Below are 18,918 nucleotides of genomic sequence, written 5' to 3'. Positions count from 1 at the left end.
ATTAGATTTTTTTTAAAAAAAATTATAAATATTAATTAAAACTTGAAAGTACTTTTTTTATTTTTTTATTTTTATTTTTATTTTTGAGCTCAACGATAGAAAACTTTTATTAAAATGCCAAATATAGATATACAAGTAATGCTAGTGCATACACTAGCGTAGGGGGACATCCACTGCATGCAATGTTGTCCCAAAGACAAAAACCACAGATAGCCATATAAGACCAAAAGAAGATCAGCCCCATTAGTCATTACCAGTACAATTTAAAAGTTAAGATATTTGTCACATCACGTTGGGCAAGGTGATAAAAAAGAATGGCTGAAACTTGTCTACCTTTTCAATGTAATCACGTGGAGGGGCTTGGAAACACAAATAAAAAAAAGAATACAAAAACTAAAAGGGCGAGTGGAGACGGACAAATGAAAAGAGAAAGGGGAAAAAGAAGAAAGAAGAAGAAGAAAAGAAGGAGAAACAGCAGGCAGCAATAGAAGATTTGGCGAGACCGGAAACAACAGCAGAAGATGAAGGCATGACCGGCGACTTGTACTTGGTACAGCCCCTACTTAGTCGTCTTCTTCTCTGTTTATTATTATTTTTTTTCCTACCAATCCTTTGGTGTCAGATCTGAAGGAAGTCCAAAGTGTATGCTGATGATAGCTAAAAAAAAGATCGTGAGAACCATTCATGGTTCTAAGAACCGTGCAGTTTGACTGTGGGTCACACGGTTCCATATTTTTACTTTTCCTTCATTAGGAGGTTTTTAAGGTTTAAAGAACCGAAATAAAGAGAAGTTTACAGTTAACTCGGTCGGACCGTACGGTCCGGTTCGAATTTCAAAATCATGTTAACCGGATTTCAAAACCATGATGTACACTGACCGTGAATCAGTGTCTTATTTTGATTGACTGAACTAGCTTTCAGACTAGGCCAACTGGTGACTTGCACTAATTGCATAAGATATTAAAGGAGATATTATTTTCGTTGATTATGCAGTGTTTCGACAAATTAATTGTAATATTATCTCTCATGTGACAGCGAATAGTTTTCCCCGCGGATGAGTTTACTAAAGAAATCTATAGGCTAATATCCTTATATTTCCTATAAAATGGCATAGAGCCTAAAGGTATCACCACAAGCCCTTTAAATTTGATTCCATAAAAAAAATATAGCTTTACTTGCAAGTGATATGGGTTCAGTTCGAGCTACAAAGCCCCATGCAGTATGCGTTCCATTCCCAGCACAAGGCCATGTAACACCCATGATGAGATTAGCCATGCTCCTACACTCAAGAGGCTTCCATATAACCTTTGTAAACACTGAGTTCAACCACAGACGCTTAGTCCGATCCAAAGGGCTAGACTACATAAAGGGGCTACCTGATTTCCAGTTTGAAACAATACCAGATGGGTTGCCACCATCGGATCGTGATGCAACTCAACATGTTCCAAGCTTAATGGATGCCACCAGAAAAAATTGTTTGGGGCCTTTTAAAGAGCTAGTGCTTAAGCTCAACTCATCCTTTGAAGTGCCTTTGGTTACTTGCATAGTTTCTGATTGCATCATGAGTTTTGCTATTAAAGCTGGAGAAGAATTAGGCATCCCAGAGGTTCAGTTTTGGACTGCCTCTGCTTGTGGCTACATGGGATATCTCAACTTCACTGAACTCGTCAAAAGAGGCATTCTTCCATTCAAAGGTACTTTGAGCAATTTTTTTTGTTTTTGTTAGAATTACTGTTAAAGATTAGATTCATATTTTTCTAACCACACCAATGGTACTCAGATGATTATAAGCAACTTTATTAATTGAACTGTAACTCAGATGGTAGTATGGGGTTACTGAGTATATCTATCACTTACCACTCCAAGCTTAAATAGCTAAATGAGCATATACCAAATCCCCCTATTCATAAGTTTCTCATTTACTCTCTTTATCAAGTGCAAAGTAATTAAGTAGCCATCCAGCTTGAAGTTGTTCATGAGACTTTAATTAAAAATTTTAAACATGGAAAACATTGGTGAGTTCGCGATAGCCAAATGAGATTGAGATCTCAACCAATATTTTCCCGTAATTAGTTAATAATAATTTTTTTATTTTATAAAAAGATTTTGTTTGGGGTTTTTGTAAAAATAAAAGGTAAATTTTATCCATTGTCATTTTATAAAATTATAACATTGTCCAATTTAATTCTAAATTTTGAAATATATATATATATATATATATATATATATATATATATAAATTTAAGTTATAACTAGTGTAACTCTAATAACTTGTTATATAATTTATATTTTAAAAATTTTATCGTTAAATTATATGTTTTTAACATTGATGCTAATTTTTATGTTAATTGAATATTATTTACCATTTGATCCATAAACTCATCTTTTATACATTATTTTAAACTAGAAAAACTTCAATTTAAACTATTGATTGATAACATGACTATTAATCTTTAATCACCTTGAAATTTTGTAAATATGAAAAATATACGAAAATAGTTTAATCTAATAGTGAATTTGCTAAAATTTACATCCAATTAAAAAATATTGAGTGATGGAACGTTATTTAAAATTATACCATGTATAACTTGAACCTAACCTTATATATATATATATATATATATATATATATATATATATATATATATATATATATATATATAGCCAATTGAAATATATCTAAAAATATAGCAATTGAAATAGATCCATTTTATAATTAAGGTTAAATAGTATAAATCTAAAACTATAACCAATTCAATGTCTTTGACCATTTTAAATGACATAATTATTAAATCCATAAAGTATAATCTTAATTGTGAAATAAACACTATCAATTTTAAGTTGAATTTTTGAACCCTCATCACATGTCGATTGATATTTTTCTTTTCCAAAAACAACTCGTCCCATTTCTCTCAATCTCAAATCTTGATTTGGCGGGGTGCCATTGCTGATCATCTCACAGAATCAATAGATCTAAAACGTGTAGCTTTGTGGTTTGTCAAATACTCTAAATTTTAAATTTCTTTCTAATTAAAGTTCTTTATCTCAAAAGTTCTACAACAAAATCCTACAACTAAAACTCGGCTTCCTAAAACAAAATCAAACAAATTTATGATTTTTTTAATGGAAATCTAAATGCCGACAAAGTTTCATGTGAGGATTGATATATTTCATGAAAATAACTCCTTTTATAAGAGGAAAAATTATCTTATAAAACTGCTTTTTTTTTTCTTTTTTCTTTTTTTTAATAATTAAATAACACGGGGTCTCATAAATGTGTGAAATCAATCAAATATAGGGATGGTGTATTGTTCCATAAGAGAGATATTTTCTCCTGTCCAAGGGTCGAAGTAATTTGTCCTTGTATGGATAGTAAATACTTCTCATAACTTTTTTTTTTTTTTGACGAAATAACTTCACTACTTGTTAGGTCAAAGTCAAGTGGGCAAAATTGGAAATAACATCATGTCTGCTTTCTATGTCAAAAAGACAATCCCCCATTCAGATGATAATATTACATATATAAGATATTTTTATCTACTCTCTCATATGGGTGAGTCTCGCCCCATATAAGAGAGTGGATGCATGCATGAATCGGAAAGATGTGAGACTCCTCCCATATAAGAGTGTAGATGTATGCATGTATCAAATACATGTGGAATCCACCTCATATAGGATACATGATGATAGATTTTCTTCTATTCATGAGATAAATAATATATAAAGTTACTTTATTTTCTCTTTATTTACTAGAAATGCTAGCCCTAGACCTTTTGGGGTCTTAGGCGGAAACTAAAATAGAGCTTTTTTTATATTTATATATTAATTAAATTAATATTTATTTAATATTTTTATATTCTAATATATTTCATTTAAAATCTATTTCTCTTGTGAGATACAAATTGACTAATTAAATTTTGTATTCAAGTTCTTCTAACATCTCATTTTCAATCAATAAAATAACTAATCTACTTAATCTTTCTTAGGACATTGTCAATCTTAGATATGATTTTATTAATTTTAATTTTGAAATTCTTATTTACCGTAATAGGTATTGTTAGTAAAATTCTATAAGCAATACATGTATTTAGAAATGAATCTAATCTTTTATATAGTTTAGTATGTCAATTGAAGTATATTCTTATATTTGTAAAATTTCTTTTAAAACTTTTAATCTGAAAATAAATCTAAACTATCAATATCATAATAAGCATCATGTTTGAGAAAAGATTCAAGATTAAGACAGTATTTTTGCAAACTATCACCATCTAGTGATTTCAATTTGGTGAAGTTAAACCAGATGCATATTTTCTAGTAGATATTTCTAAGAAAACAATATATTTATAATAACTGAAATAAAAAATAACTTTGAAGTGTAAACCAATAGAACCTAATATATATAAAAAGTACTATTGTAGTTTCACCGAAGTACAAGTGTACAACTCTACCCATAACCACACAAGTCTTATTAGACAAGACTCCACCCACAAAAGAAACAAAATGGATCCTATTACCTATAACCAAAAAAAAAAAAAAACCTTCAAGGCCCAGCGGCCCCAACCAAAACTCAAGTAGGCCCACGGCCCCAGCTAGAATTCTTATTAGACAATACTCCACCCATAAAAAACCACGGCATCTGCAGAAAAAATAAAATAAGAAAGAGAAACTCAGAGAAAGAATAAAACTATACCTAGGAGAGTATCAGAGTTTAGAGTCTTAGACGTGATCTAATCGAAGAAAACCTGAGCCAGCGACAGAAGCATTTGAGAGTAGGACCAGTGGGATCTCCCTTCTACTTGGGAGCCTTAAGCTATGGCCTAATTGGCTTAGTGGAAGAGTTGACCCTGACTAGAATATATAAAGTTACTTTTAATTGTTGATTGTCAATGACCTCATATGGCATTTGATCTAATTTTTCCTGTTGAGAGTGGATTATAAGGGGAAAAAAAAAGGTTATGCTATTATAGGCTAGAGAATTCAAAGAAAAGCGAGACGTAAGCATAAAATCTAGTTTTGGTCTAATTAATGAGAGCGAGGAATTGTATTCACGGTTATGAAACTCTGTCTAGCCAATCTAAATTAAGATGATTCTCCAAAAAAAGGGGGGGGGGGGAGGGGGAAGGAAGAAGAAGACACAATTCAAAAAAACTGTTTCTCAAGAAATTTTAAAACAATTATTTGTCATAATAGAATTAGTTTTTTTTTTTAAATCCCAAAAAAATCTATAATTTTTTATACTAAAGTCATAATAATTTTCCTTTTTGAAGTACGGTTGTTATTTGAAACTTAGTTTTGACAATATTTATTATTATTTCTAAAAAAAAAATACAATATTTATTATTGAAAATGCTCTTTTTGTAGTTATGTTAAAAAAAAAAAGAGTAATTATAAATACAATCCCTCAATAAACAAGTTAGTAAGTAAATGATATTTTAATTCTTACGAATCTTTTGATAGAATTAAAAAAGAAATGATAACTAAAAAATATATGGGTGTTTCGGATCTACAATCATCCCTAACAAAAAACTGAAAATATATATTCTAGCTTGTAGGCCTTTAGCCACTTATTTCTCTATTGGCCTTTAATTTTCAATTGATTAAGAAGAGAATCTTCCTTACAAATACTAAAAGATGAAAAACGATTTTTTAAAAATGTTTTACGTTAAAAATTTGTTTTCTTTAGAGGATGGCCACACATTAGATTATACCATTTTTTTTTAAAAACGTAATTGGACTAATTTATTTTTTAAGATGAAAATTGTGATACCTCAAATTGTGCTTATTTGATTGAATTTGATTGTTTAAGCTTGAGTTGTACAAGCATGCGCTAAGTTCCACAAGTGTATACTAGGTGGATCTTAGGTTTATAAGTGATTACGAAAATTCTCAATCATAATTTGAATAGTACTTTGGGGTGTAAACAAAGAAATGATTAGCACTTTTTTCGAGTCGTTTACAAATTGTGTTAGAACAAACTTGGTATAACACTCTATGTGTGTGTTGTGTGGGCATTTACAAAATCTCACTTTAGATGTTTACTAAGTGAATTTTAGGTTTATAAGTGATTATGAGGAGCGCCAATTGCAACTTGACTGATCATTCTGGAGTATAAGCACAGACGTAGCTAGTGCTTTCATTGGGTCATTACAAAATATTTAAAACATTTATTTTATATAAACTATATAAATTTGGAAGAAAAAAAAAATGTCAAAGAGAGGGAGGGTTTGGGGTACGAGGGAAGGGGCCAGGGGAGGATGATGACAAATTTTAAATATGCATTATTAAAAAAAATTAAAATATTCAAATAGGGAGGAGGGTTTGGCGTTGGGCTAGCGGTTGGCCCCATTGGTCCAAGCGTGGATCTGTCCTTGTTTAGAGTAATGCTATAAACAACATTTTTCAATACTACAGAAACAACGTTTTCAATATTGCTGAGCTAAGAAGTGATTTTTTATTTTCATATAGACTCACTATTGACATCATTTTATTATCAATCGTTAACAACTTATTACAGATGAAAGCTTCAAAGGTGATGGAACACTTGACAAAGCAATAAATTGGATCCCGGGAATGAAAAACATCCGACTCAAGGACCTCCCTAGCTTTATCAGAACCACTGACATAACTGAAACAATGTTTGATTTTATGGGATCAGAAGCACAAAATTGCCTAAATTCTTCCACGATCATCTTCAACACATTTGAGGAGTTTGAACATGAAGTCCTAGAAGTCATTTCAGCCAAATTCCCTCATGTTTACATTATAGGCCCAGTTCACTTGCTAGGCCGACATGTACCTAAGAGCCATTTCATGTCTCAAGGTTCAAGCTTATGGAAAGAAGACTCCAAATGTCTCCAATGGCTTGATAAAAGGGAACCCAATTCAGTTGTGTACGTAAATTATGGAAGCGTAACTGTGATGTCAGACCAACACTTAAAAGAGTTTGCATGGGGTCTTGCGAATAGCAAGCACACATTTTTGTGGATAATTAGGCCTGATGTGGTAATGGGAGATTCGGCAATCTTGCCTGAAGAATTTTTTGAGGAGACTAAGGATAGGGGAATGCTAACAAGATGGTGTCCCCAGGATAAAGTGCTAGCACACCCATCCATAGGGGCTTTCCTAACACATTGTGGTTGGAATTCTACATTAGAAAGTGTATCTGCTGGCGTGCCTATTATTTGTTGGCCCTTCTTTGCCGAGCAACAAACAAATTGTCGGTATGCTTGTACCACTTGGGAGATTGGTGTGGAGGTTAACGAGGATGTTAAACGTCATGAGATTGAAGCACTTGTTAAGGAAATGATGGAAGGGGAAAAGGGTAAGGCTATGAGGCAAAAAGCTAGGGAATGGAAGAAGAAAGCAATGGAAGCAACTAATTTTGAAGGATCATCATATAAGAATTTTGAAAGATTTATCAAGGAGGCTCTCCTTGTTGGTGAGTGAAGAGTCAAACTATCTTGTGAGAAAGCTATACTATTATGCTTACATTTATATTCATATCATCATATCATATTTCCCCATTAGTGTGGTAGAAATGAACATGAGTTCAGCTTGTTAATATTTTACTAGTAAGTTATCCATGCAATACACGGATAATGTTTTAATATTTTATGCAAGATGGTTTTAAAAATTATTGTATATGTATTATAACATAATTGTTATAGAACTTTATTAGTAATGAGTTCATTATAAGAAGCAACAATTATAAATTGCATACACATATTCATTATAATTATTCAATTCAAGTAATGAGAAATATAAAACAAATGTTTTAGAGAAATATTATAAAATAAAAGTTGATATAGAATATGTAAGTGCACAATTGTACCCAAACCCAAAAACAAGTGTTGGGCTCAGGCCCAATGAGCCTTATACAATAAAATTTGTAGAATATAGATTTGAAATCTAGGTTCGGGATGTTGGAAGTTTGACTAACAGACTAAAGTGCTACAATCTATGCAAATGATAAACGAATATGACAAAGAGACCTCCTCGGACGTAAGCCGATGACGATTTGTATATATATTCTCTCTCTATGCCAAAGTTTACAATTCTTAGTTCCTATTTTTCTCAGCAGGAAGTGTCAATCCCTCTCTCTTTCCTCTCTCGTTTCCTTATATACTTCTTCCTCTTCACTGGTTCATCCACGTGTCGTACAAATCTTTCTCTTGGATACTTGTCCCATCCACCACCTTCTTGAAGTCTTCAAATAATAGCAGGAAGACTGAATTCTACTGTTCAGAGGTCATTTCCCATTAATGCGGCCAAGGAGGTAGATGCAGAGCTTTTAATGTGGTGGTATCAGCTTTTTCCTCCGATATTTCTCACACATCCTTGCTTCTAAAGGGTGCTTGGATCACCCTTTTACCCATTAGTTCTTCCAGCATTCTGCCTCTAACCCATTTAGCAAGTCCCAGGGTCATTGCTAGACCTGTCCGAGGAGACACTCCTCCTCGGGCAACTCCTCGGACTACTACAATGCAGATTGACTTGTGGGCTTAGAGGCCCTGATCAAAACAGACTGGTACCAACTGATCAGGCCCAAAGCCCAAACGTTTATTCAATAGTTGTTACCACCCACAAAATATGTCTTTATTTTTCTCCTTAATTCTAAAATAAAATACACATGTCAGACACACACAGTCAATCACATCTTTTATAAAACCCACATGCTCACAACGCTACCTTAACATCAAAATCATTATTGTCGCTGTCAATTAATATAAAATGTAAGTCCCCTTTCTTGGTTGTAGCTAACTCATACAGAATATGATTAGATGAGACAATAATGTTGGAGCTAGATAGGTGTCAATTTAGGGTTGTAAATGAATCAAGCCGATCATGAACAATTTGGGCTCGGCTCGATAAAAAGCTTATTCATGTTTGTTTGTTTATAAATAAGTCAAGCTTGAGCCTTAGTTTTAGGTTCGTTTAATAAACAAGCCGAGCCCAATAAAAAAAAATTGTTCTTGAACAAGCTTGTGAGCTATTAGGCTTGATACACTACAATTTAAGTATAGACTCATTTATAAGTTTATATGTGTTAGCTAAATATACTCATTGCACTTAATAATGACATTGCCAACATGAGACCACTACCTATATTACCTTAATTTTTTCCTTCCTTTAAACTGATTAAGAACCACTTTAGACTATAGTTACATTTTAAAGTAAATAATTAATTAAGTATGTCACATATGATTCTTCCCTATCAATCATCCAAAGTAAAGTTTTGAAACATGTTAGTATTTTCTCATTTATAATAGTTACAAACATGTATTTTTCTACTCCTTTACCATCTAACGTGAATGTAAAATTTGTATTTTGAACAATTGTTGAAGTTGTAGACAAGGAATGATGAATGAATGAATTTAATTATGTAAATTATTAATTTGAATAATGGTTAATCATAAGTAGGACTAGATGCATGATAAAATGAGTATACTATTTTCTTTTTCTTTTTTTCTTAATTTTAGAGATTTAAGTATTTAATAATGTAATTTTTTTAGATCTCAAGCTCAAAAACTTGACCTAAGCTCGAGTTTGAGCTTGATATTAAGTTTGAGTTTGGCTTGACTAATTAATCAAGCCAAGCTAAGCCAAGTTCAAACTTTTTGGCTTTCCCACGAGCTCAAGCTCAAATATTATTTTTTGGCTTGTCACAAGCTCAAGCCAAGCTTGAGCTTTTGTTTTTTCTAGACGAGCCAAGCTTGAACATGCACTACTTGACAAAACTCGGCTCATTTACAGCACTAGGTGTCATCAAAAAATTGAAGGTAAATGACATCGTTTTTGGTTTGTGTATATTTCACATGGGATGACATAAAAATGGTGAATTGAAACGCAAAGAATTTTGTGTGTATGTGTGAAGGAGGAAAAGTCTCAAAACATTGAACCAAAAGAAACAAAGAATATTGATTTTCTAATATGAAAGTTTTGATATATTGAACCAAATGAAACAAAAAGTTAATATTTAATATTTTTATCTCATATGTGGCACTTGAGAATATTTCAATTTGTTAGAAAATTTAGACATCGGTTGATATAATTAATAAGTTTTAAACCCAAGTTGTTAATTAAATTTATTATGAATAAATCTTGTTAAAACAAACTAACATTAATATCATATCAATATCATGCACAACGAAAAAGTAAATAAGACAAGATATAATGACTTAGGAAAACTAATGAAACAAACTAATTTCACAGTAAAAAACTTAGGGGGAAACCTTCCCAAAAAGAAATTCACTATAGTAAAGAGAAATTTCAGATCTAGTATAAAACTTTTATCCCTAGACTCTACAATTCCCGTAAATGAACTTACAGCAAAAACATTCTACAGCAAAAACATTCTACCGCTTCAAAACCTTTGAACTCTTCAATATATGAACACCACCATTTTGCACGAATCCCAGTACATGACTAACCAATGATGCACGGATCTCAGTACGTGACTAACTCCACCAACTTAAAGAAGATGTTGGCTGCAAAGTTCTTCATTTCATCAATAATGAAGATCAAGAAACACTTGGTTACAAAACCCTTTGGCGCAAAAGACGCAGTAACTTCTATAGAGAGAATAAGGCACTCGGTCACTTTTTCATGTGTTTTCTATGTGCACACCCATTGTGACGGCCTCTAAATAAGCCTTATATATGTCTAGGGTTGTGAGAAAAGAAACCCTACACATATACATCAGCTTGGGCTGAAAATCAGATCTAGAAATTCTGATCTCGTAGATCTCGATAAAAGGCTATCTATCGAGGTGCTGTTGAGCTTCGGGGAAAAAAATTCTTTTAAACCTCGATAGATTCAATCTATCAAGAATCTGTTCAGCTTTAATGAACAGCTTTTCTTCACTTGTTTCTTGGTCCAATCTTCATGGCTTTAATACTTGACTTGAAAAACATGTTCCTTGAAGTTTTAAAATATTTTAAATCTACCCAATTACAAGTAAAGTGTGTTTTGTCAAAGGATTAGCCAATTTACAATAACAAATGTTCTAACAAGTTCCACATATGTCCTAACAATCTTCCCCCTTTGGCAATCCGTGACAAAACCACAAACAAATGAATTATGAGAGAAGTCATAAATCACTCAACTCATACTCGTTGAATACAATAAAATCTAATCATAACACAAACTCTTGGAAAACTTTGCAAGAAGAGAGTTCATGGCATGATAGATTTTGACAACCTGTATTTCTGAAACACTTTAAATAAAACTCATTAAGGCATCTTAGTGTGAAACAGAAATTAAAAGATTGCATACATAAAGAAACATGTGTATAAAGAGAGAAAAGAAACAACACATGTAAAGATAGGTAAAGAAGACATACATCATATATATATATATATATATATATATATATATATCAAAGATAAGCACAATATATATAAAAATAATCCCAAGACCGATGTACAAGAAGCTCCTAAAACAACAAGGAGGTAAACACTCCCCTAACAAGATGAAACACAACTCCTTCTTACAAAGGCATGTATTTCTTCCCCTAACATGTAGAAGCTATAAAACTTCCTCTAAGAAACACAAAGATAATCAAAGATGATCAAGGGGCAAAAGGAATCCATAAAAATGCATGAATGTAATAAAACAAGATGCTATGGATGACAAGATAAAAGAAATATGCAAAACATGTGAAAAACAATGCATGCAAGAGGGTCTCGACAGATCAAGAAGCTGTCGAGCTGCTATCGAGAGAAAACCCAAAAATCTCGATAGATCGAAGATCTGTCGAGAGTCTATCGAGTAGACAAAAAGCTCAGAAATTTTCTTCAATGGATCAAGAAGTTGTCTACAAGAAGAAGGCTCGATAGAAAGGATATATGTTGAGGATGTGTCGAAAAGCTGTCAAGTTTGAAGAAAAGAGGTTTTTCAAGAAGGGAAAAACACATAGAGATGAATGCATAAATCAAGCTACTCACTCAAACATCAAACCAACATATTAAGCTCTCAAAACTCATCTTAAACAAAATGCAAAGCATATAGATAAAAAAAACACACACACACACACATACACACACACACACACACTAAACAAGTCTAACCAATTTTATATTTCAAAAACAAGTTGATACAGTTTAGTGAGCATATATTAACACATGTATCCCTTGTGATAGCCAAATCACATTGTACCTGCATGTATATCAAAAGATGCAAAGAACATGCGTGTTGTGTGTGAAAACATAACAAGTGTGCACAAGTTTATGATATTATGACAATTTGAGATATGAGAACATCTAATACACTCACATACAATCATAACTGTTTGATGGAGATTATCACCTTTGAGGTACATCATATAACTCTCACATCTCCTAGAAACACGCTTATAATCATTTTAAAAGTATTTTGATTCTTTTTGTTTTTATATTATTTGCATATTTTCTTTTTGAACATATCATACATGGGCATATAAGAGAGAAAAGAAATACCCAATTATGTAAGCCAAAATATCACAATTTTGCTATGCCAAAGCACACAGATGTTATACATGATTAGCGGGCTTTAGTGGTAAGATGGTTATTTATGTATTTCTCTTAGAATTTTCTAGTCCTTCCCGTCAAAAAGAGTGATATGAGTATTATGTGTAGAAGATTACTTAATCGTACTCATCACCAACACAAGCTACAAAGCTCACTTGTTTAGTTGTGCATTAAAGTGCTCATTTAAGCTACAAGAGATACAGAGTTTAGAAGCTTTGTTTCAATGGCCATCTAAGATACACAAGTACCAATATACACAAACACACACTGTTTCTGTATTTTTTTTTCCATTTTTTTGTTTTGATAACAAAACAAAATAAAAACTAAACAACTAAACAAAAACAGACAAACAACATGAAAGCATGAAAGAAAGATTGAAAGAAAGATGCAGATACATGAAAGGATGATTCCAGAAACAAATAAAAAATCAAGCAAGAAAGTCCTACTTTAGATAGAAAGAATTAAAGTAGAGGACAGATAGAAAAGACAATTAAGTCATAGGCTCCTTTCTCACTCACACAACATGAGTCTTTCGTCGTGAAGATGAAAAGACACGTCTCCTAGTATGTCTACTAAGGGACATAGAAGAATTAGAATTCTCCTGAAATTGAGTTAAAAAGCTAAAAACTTTTAATAACTTTCCAAACAAAGGTATAGTTCCTTTATCACATTTCTCAGATTGGGGCACAATGACAGTCTTTGATATAGAAGCCGTGAAAAAGGAGGGACCAGAGGAGTCAGCATATCCTAAGCCAGTCTTATCAGAACTAAGCTTTTGAGCACTCAATACCTCATCAAGCTTTGCACTAGACATCCTCTCTATTTGAGTTCTAGCTTGACTAAGCTTAACCTCGAGATTCTTAACCTTCTCTTCTAATGAGGTGTTCTCCACAACAAGAGTCTCAACTAACCTTGTAGTCTAATCTAGTTTGACTAAGAGTTCAGCTTTTTTATTTTTTACCTCATTAAGCTCTTTTCTACAAAGACAAGAAATCTTTTTAGATTTTATAAATTCAGTGCATAACTTATCATAAGCTTCCTGAAGGGTCAGCTTCTTGGGTACTTCATCATCAGAAGAATCCTCACTGTCACCAGCACTCTCCACAATCACCTTATCAGTTGTGGCAGCAAAAACTATAAAGTGACCACATTCATCCACATGCTCATCAGAAGAGTCATTCTCAGTTTGTGGTAGCACTTTATCCTCATATGACCAAAACCTTTAAACTCATGGCATTGGATGAGGGGTTTCTCATTTTTGCCATTCCTAGAGAATTTAGATTTCTTACGAGGTTTGGCCTTATCCTTTTTCCTATATCGAAGAAGCTTGATAATCTCATTAGCTATGAAGGTTAGATCATTATCCTCATCATCATCTTCATCTTCATCTTCGCTTCCATCTTCATCTTCAGAGTCATCAATCTCTTCCTCTATACCTTTAAGAGCCAAGTTTCTTCTCTTTCCACATTTTCTCATTAAACCTAATCCCATCTCATAAGTTTGAAGCTCAATCAAAGAAATTTGATCAATGTCCTTCACTTCTTCAATGGCAGTGATCTTGGCATGGTATATTTCAGGTAAAGACTTAAAGATTTTCCTAACAATTTTGGATTTTGCTATAAATTCTCTAAGGTTGAAGACAGAATTCACAATATCCTTGAGTTTAGCATAAAACTCATCAAATGTCTCATCCTCCTCCATCCTTATTTCTTCAAAACTACTAGTGAGTATTTGAAACTTCACAGTCTTTACGGCCTTGGTACCTTCATAGGTGGTCTCAAGAATGGTCCATACTTCCTTGGCAACTTCCATGGATGATATTTTCCTGAATTCCTCATTGATCACCCCACAAAACAAAGCATTCAAAACCCTACTATTGAAATTTGCCACTTTGATTGTTGCTTCATCCCAATCTACCGGCGCTTCCTTTGGCTTAATCCAGCTAACTTCAACAGCTTGCCATACTTTTTCACCTAGAGCCTGCAAAAAAAAAAAAAAACTTTCATACGAACTATCTAGTATGCATAATAATTACCATCAAATAAAGGAGGAATCAAAAGAGATTGTCCAAGATCCATGACAATGGGGTCAAGGATCACACCCAGGAAATTAATCCAATTAGAGTGTACCTGCTCTGATACCACTTGTTAGAAAATTTAGACCCTAGTTGATAGAATTAACAAGTTTTAAACCCAAGTTGTTAGTTAGATTTATTATGAATAAACCTTGTTAAAACAAACTAACATCAATATCATGCATAGTGGAATAGTAAATAAGACAAGATATGATGACTCAGGAAAACCAATGAAACAAACTAGTTTCATAGTAAAAACCCTAAGGGGAAACTTTCCCAAAAAACAATCCACTATAATAAAAAGAAGTTTCATATTTAGTACAAAACCTTTGCCCCTGGACTCTACAATCCCCATAGATGAATTTACAATAGAAATCTTCTACTGCTTCAGAATCTCTGAACTCTTCAATATATGATCGCCACCCTTTTGCATGAGTCCCAGTACTAGGTGTCATGCCTAGTATGTGACTAACTCCAGCAACTTAAAGATGTTATTGGCTGCAAAGTTCTTTACTTCATCAACAATGAAGATCAAGAAGCACTTGGTTATAACCCTAAGGCGCAAAGATGCAAAGGCGCAAAGACGCAGTAGCTTATTTTAGAGAGAATAAGGCACTAGGTCACTTTTTCATATGTTCTCTATGTGCATACCACTATTGACAACGTTTAAAATAAGCCTTATATATGTCCAGGGTTGTAAGAAAAGAAACCCTACACAAATATTTTAGCATGGGCCGAAAATCAGATCTGAAAATTTTGATTTCGTAGATCTCGACAGATTCAGCTTCTGTCGAGCTTCCTTTATTAAGTCTCGATAGATACTGTTTCTGTCGAGATATCTATCGAGCTTTAATGTCGAGATACCTAAACTCTTCAATATATGATTGCCACCCTTTTGCACGAGTCCTAATACTAGGTGTCATGCCTAGTATGTGACTAACTCCAGCAACTTAAAGATGTTGTTGCCTGCAAAGTTTTTCACTTCATCACTTCATCAACAATGAAGATCAAGAAACACTTGGTTATAAAATCCTAAAGCGTAAAGACTCAAATAGCTTCTTTTAGAGAGAATAAGACACTAGGTCACTTTCTCATATGTTCTCTATGTGTGCATACCACTACTAACGACCTTTAAAATAAGCCTTATATATGTCCAGGGTTGTGAGAAAAGAAACCCTACACAAATATTTCAGCATGGGCCGAAAATCAGATCTGGAAATTTTGATTTCGTAGATCTCGACAGATTTAGCTTCTATCAAGCTTTCTTTATTAAGTCTTGATAAATACTGTTTCTGTCAAGATATCTGTCGAGTTTTAATGAACAGCTTTTGTTCACTTGTTTCTTGATCCAATCTTCATGGATTTAATACTTGACTTGAACTCTAGTTTTTTGAAGTACTAAACTCATCCTAAATCTACTAAATTACAAGTGTATTTTGTCAAAGGACTAGCCAATTACATAAAATATGTCCCTAACAATTTATTTTGTAATTTACTAATAAAAAAATGTCACATCATTAAAAAAAATGCTAAGTCATTGTTTCGTTAGCCATGTAAGTAACACTACTAATGGCAGTTAGTAAAAGGACTAATACAACTCAGTTTTAAAACTTGAGGGGCTAATTGTACTCGCTACAAACTTGAGGGACCGATGGCTCGCATAAGATAAACTTTAGGGACCAATATTGTAGTTTCACCTTATTCTTTTGTATAGAATATATTATTGAGATATGACTTAATTTAACATTCAATTATAAATAATTAACTTTGCGTGTGTTTTAACTAGTGTACAAATGATTCTGTTAATGTCTAATAGTCTGAGTATTAAACTTTATTAAATAAAGTATAATAGTTTGCCTTATATATTGCTAGACAAGGTGGGCTATACAAGTATAGTACAAGACGTCAAGAAACCTAAAACAATGAGTTTAAGACTATAAACCCATTAGGCTTATATTCAATCCCATCCTCCTAAACAAAAATTTTTAAGCCCACCCGTGAATACTTTCTCCAAATCTGCTAAGGAATATGACGAAACCCATATGAGTGGGCCTTCTTAATGCTACTGGACATCGTCAATAGACGGGCCAATTGAAAACCACCTCATTATGGAACTCATAGATGTGTAGTGATGTAATCAACCTTTGCCATAATGAAGCCTACATTAGACTCCGTAAAATGAAGGATATAATAATCAAGCTTTGCATTCGGTTCTCAGATCATGTAAATACAAAAAAATGTCTTTGATTGTTGACCATACAAGAGAAATTCAAGAACAGGGGATTGTATTATCTAGCAGTGTAAAATTGAATTCTTTAGCAAAGAGATACTCACACTCAGCCACACACAGACAAACCTACAAATTTTAACAACAGCAGTAATAAGCTTTCTTTGGTTGGTCTGATAAAGAAGGAAGATTCCATTTTATTAATAAATCTAAGAAACTTAACAGGTTCAAAATCAAGTTGCAATATTGTCCAAACATCCGGTAATTATCTCATACATCGATATATGTATCATTTCTCTCACAGTACGTGGACAATTTTATGAGTATCAAGTTGTAATATGCATCCAAGATGTAATGACTATTTTATGTGCATGCACCGGCATATGTATTCTCCGTCTCACACTATGCATTGGCTCTTACAATTGTGGTGAAGTCTTAAAAAAATGATGTTGCTCTAATGATAGTTTGCCAGATTAGCAAGTTGTCCAAAACATTATGAAAAAATTTATATTAAAACTATTCATAAAACAATTTTGGTCTTTTTTTAGAGTTGCTTTTTGTACTGTTTATCCCTTCTCTTCTTCCTTAACTATGGACTTACCACCCACAAATTGTAGTAGTCATACAGCTAAATTTATGAATATTAATTTAGCAACTCATTGCTTATCTTTCACTTTTACTTGATGATTCTACCTTCTACTTGTGAAGAAAATGACAACCTTCACAGTTCACTTTTTTTCTTTTTCTTTTTTTGAGAATCAGCTTCACACATAATTAATACCTTCATAGTAACAAATATGCAGTTGTCGGAATCCTTTATTAGCTACTCCATATAAAGAGAATCTTTCGAACGAGTTTTAAGTTTGTTAGAAATTGTCAAATTGGGCTACGGGGGGCGCTCTGAGCCCATTAGTTGGACACGGCCTGATCTTTTTTTTTTTTTTTTTTTTTTTCTATATGAGAGACACGGCCTGATCTCGCCCAACATATATGTATATCTACAGTCCTAACATTATTCCCACTCAATGGGCTGATGTCTTTTTTAGGCACCCATTGAACCCAAAATTTTTTGGGTTCTCTTGGACCATGCATTCATGATGGATCTTACTACAAATTTAATTAGTGGAATCTACCATATAACACAAATGTGAGAGAAGGAAACATTATATTACCATACTCCAGAAGCATCTAATAATTATTTCATTGAACTCTGTTAACATTGTAAGCATGAATCTCTCACAACTATAGTTGTTTGATACATTGAATGGAAATGATGGGGTTTAAAAAAAAAAATCAATAGTTGGAAGAGGAGGGATTTTATCCTTAGCTGTCTCAAGGTTCTTGGCAAAAACTAATTACATTAGAAATGATTTTTGTATTACTTAGAATAGAAGATATTGTAATTAAATGACTATTAATATTATATGTTTGGTTGTTAAAGTAAAATAAAGTCCCAGATATGCATTTATAAAATATCTTATATAATTATATCTACACTCGTTGTATAACTCAGTAATAATTGAATATATATATATATATATATATATATATATATATATATATATATATATATATATATTGAGAAACATAATTGAATATTTCTTAAGTTAACATTGTTGCCTATTTTTAAAATCAATACTCAAATCAATTTTTTTTTCAATTTAAATTAAAAATGCCTCCAGATTGTGTCAAATGTTGATGTATTTAGGTACCAAAGAAAGGAAGAGATTGGTTTTATGAGATTTTTTTTTTTTTTTTTTTTGTATAGAGAGTGAAAGAGCATATTTTTTAGGTTAAAAAAAAAAAAAAGATTATTGTGTGTTGTGTGTTTGTTAATTTGGCAACTAAAATTAGAGGTTTTGAATTGTAAAAGGAAATGTTGTATTTAGGAGAGAGAGAGAGAGAGAGAGAGAGAGAGAGAGATTTTATAAAGATTTTTTGCATAAAGAATGAGATATTATTTTTATTTTTAGGGTAAATTGCAAATTACACCTCTAAAGTTTGAGGATGTTTTGATTCTACATCTTGAAATTTTAGAATTTGGATTTTATCTCCTGAAGTTTGGAGATGTTTGGATTTTACACATTGACGTTTTAGAATTTGAATTTTAC

General features: G+C 32.4%; 1 protein-coding gene across 2 annotated transcripts; it reads left to right on the top strand.

Annotated features, from left to right (window-relative positions):
* Positions 1–278: 278 nt before the first annotated feature.
* Positions 279–7,694, top strand: LOC142623762 (linamarin synthase 2-like). Of its 2 annotated transcripts, none has more exons than XM_075797214.1 (3): positions 279–550; positions 1,036–1,694; positions 6,515–7,694. In XM_075797214.1, the coding sequence occupies exons 2-3, from the start codon at positions 1,187–1,189 to the stop codon at positions 7,444–7,446; spliced, it is 1,440 nt and encodes a 479-aa protein (XP_075653329.1). In that variant the 5' UTR covers positions 279–550; positions 1,036–1,186; the 3' UTR covers positions 7,447–7,694. The 2 variants fall into 2 exon arrangements, with proteins under 2 accessions (XP_075653329.1, XP_075653330.1); XM_075797215.1 differs by having other exon boundaries at positions 279–1,123; positions 1,197–1,694.
* Positions 7,695–18,918: the final 11,224 nt, after the last annotated feature.

Source organism: Castanea sativa, chromosome 2 (assembly GCF_040712315.1).
Source record: "Castanea sativa cultivar Marrone di Chiusa Pesio chromosome 2, ASM4071231v1".
NCBI lineage: Eukaryota > Viridiplantae > Streptophyta > Magnoliopsida > Fagales > Fagaceae > Castanea > Castanea sativa.
Note: the sequence above shows the minus strand (reverse complement) of the source record. Positions and strands in the feature narration are given on the sequence as shown.

Bases quoted from the DNA above. Each gene is read 5' to 3' on its own strand.
- LOC142623762 (XM_075797214.1), top strand. From the start codon at position 1,187: ATGGGTTCAGTTCGAGCTACAAAGCCCCATGCAGTATGCGTTCCATTC. The intron at 1,695-6,514 runs GTACTTTGAGCA...AACTTATTACAG, and splicing joins AGGCATTCTTCCATTCAAAG to ATGAAAGCTTCAAAGGTGAT.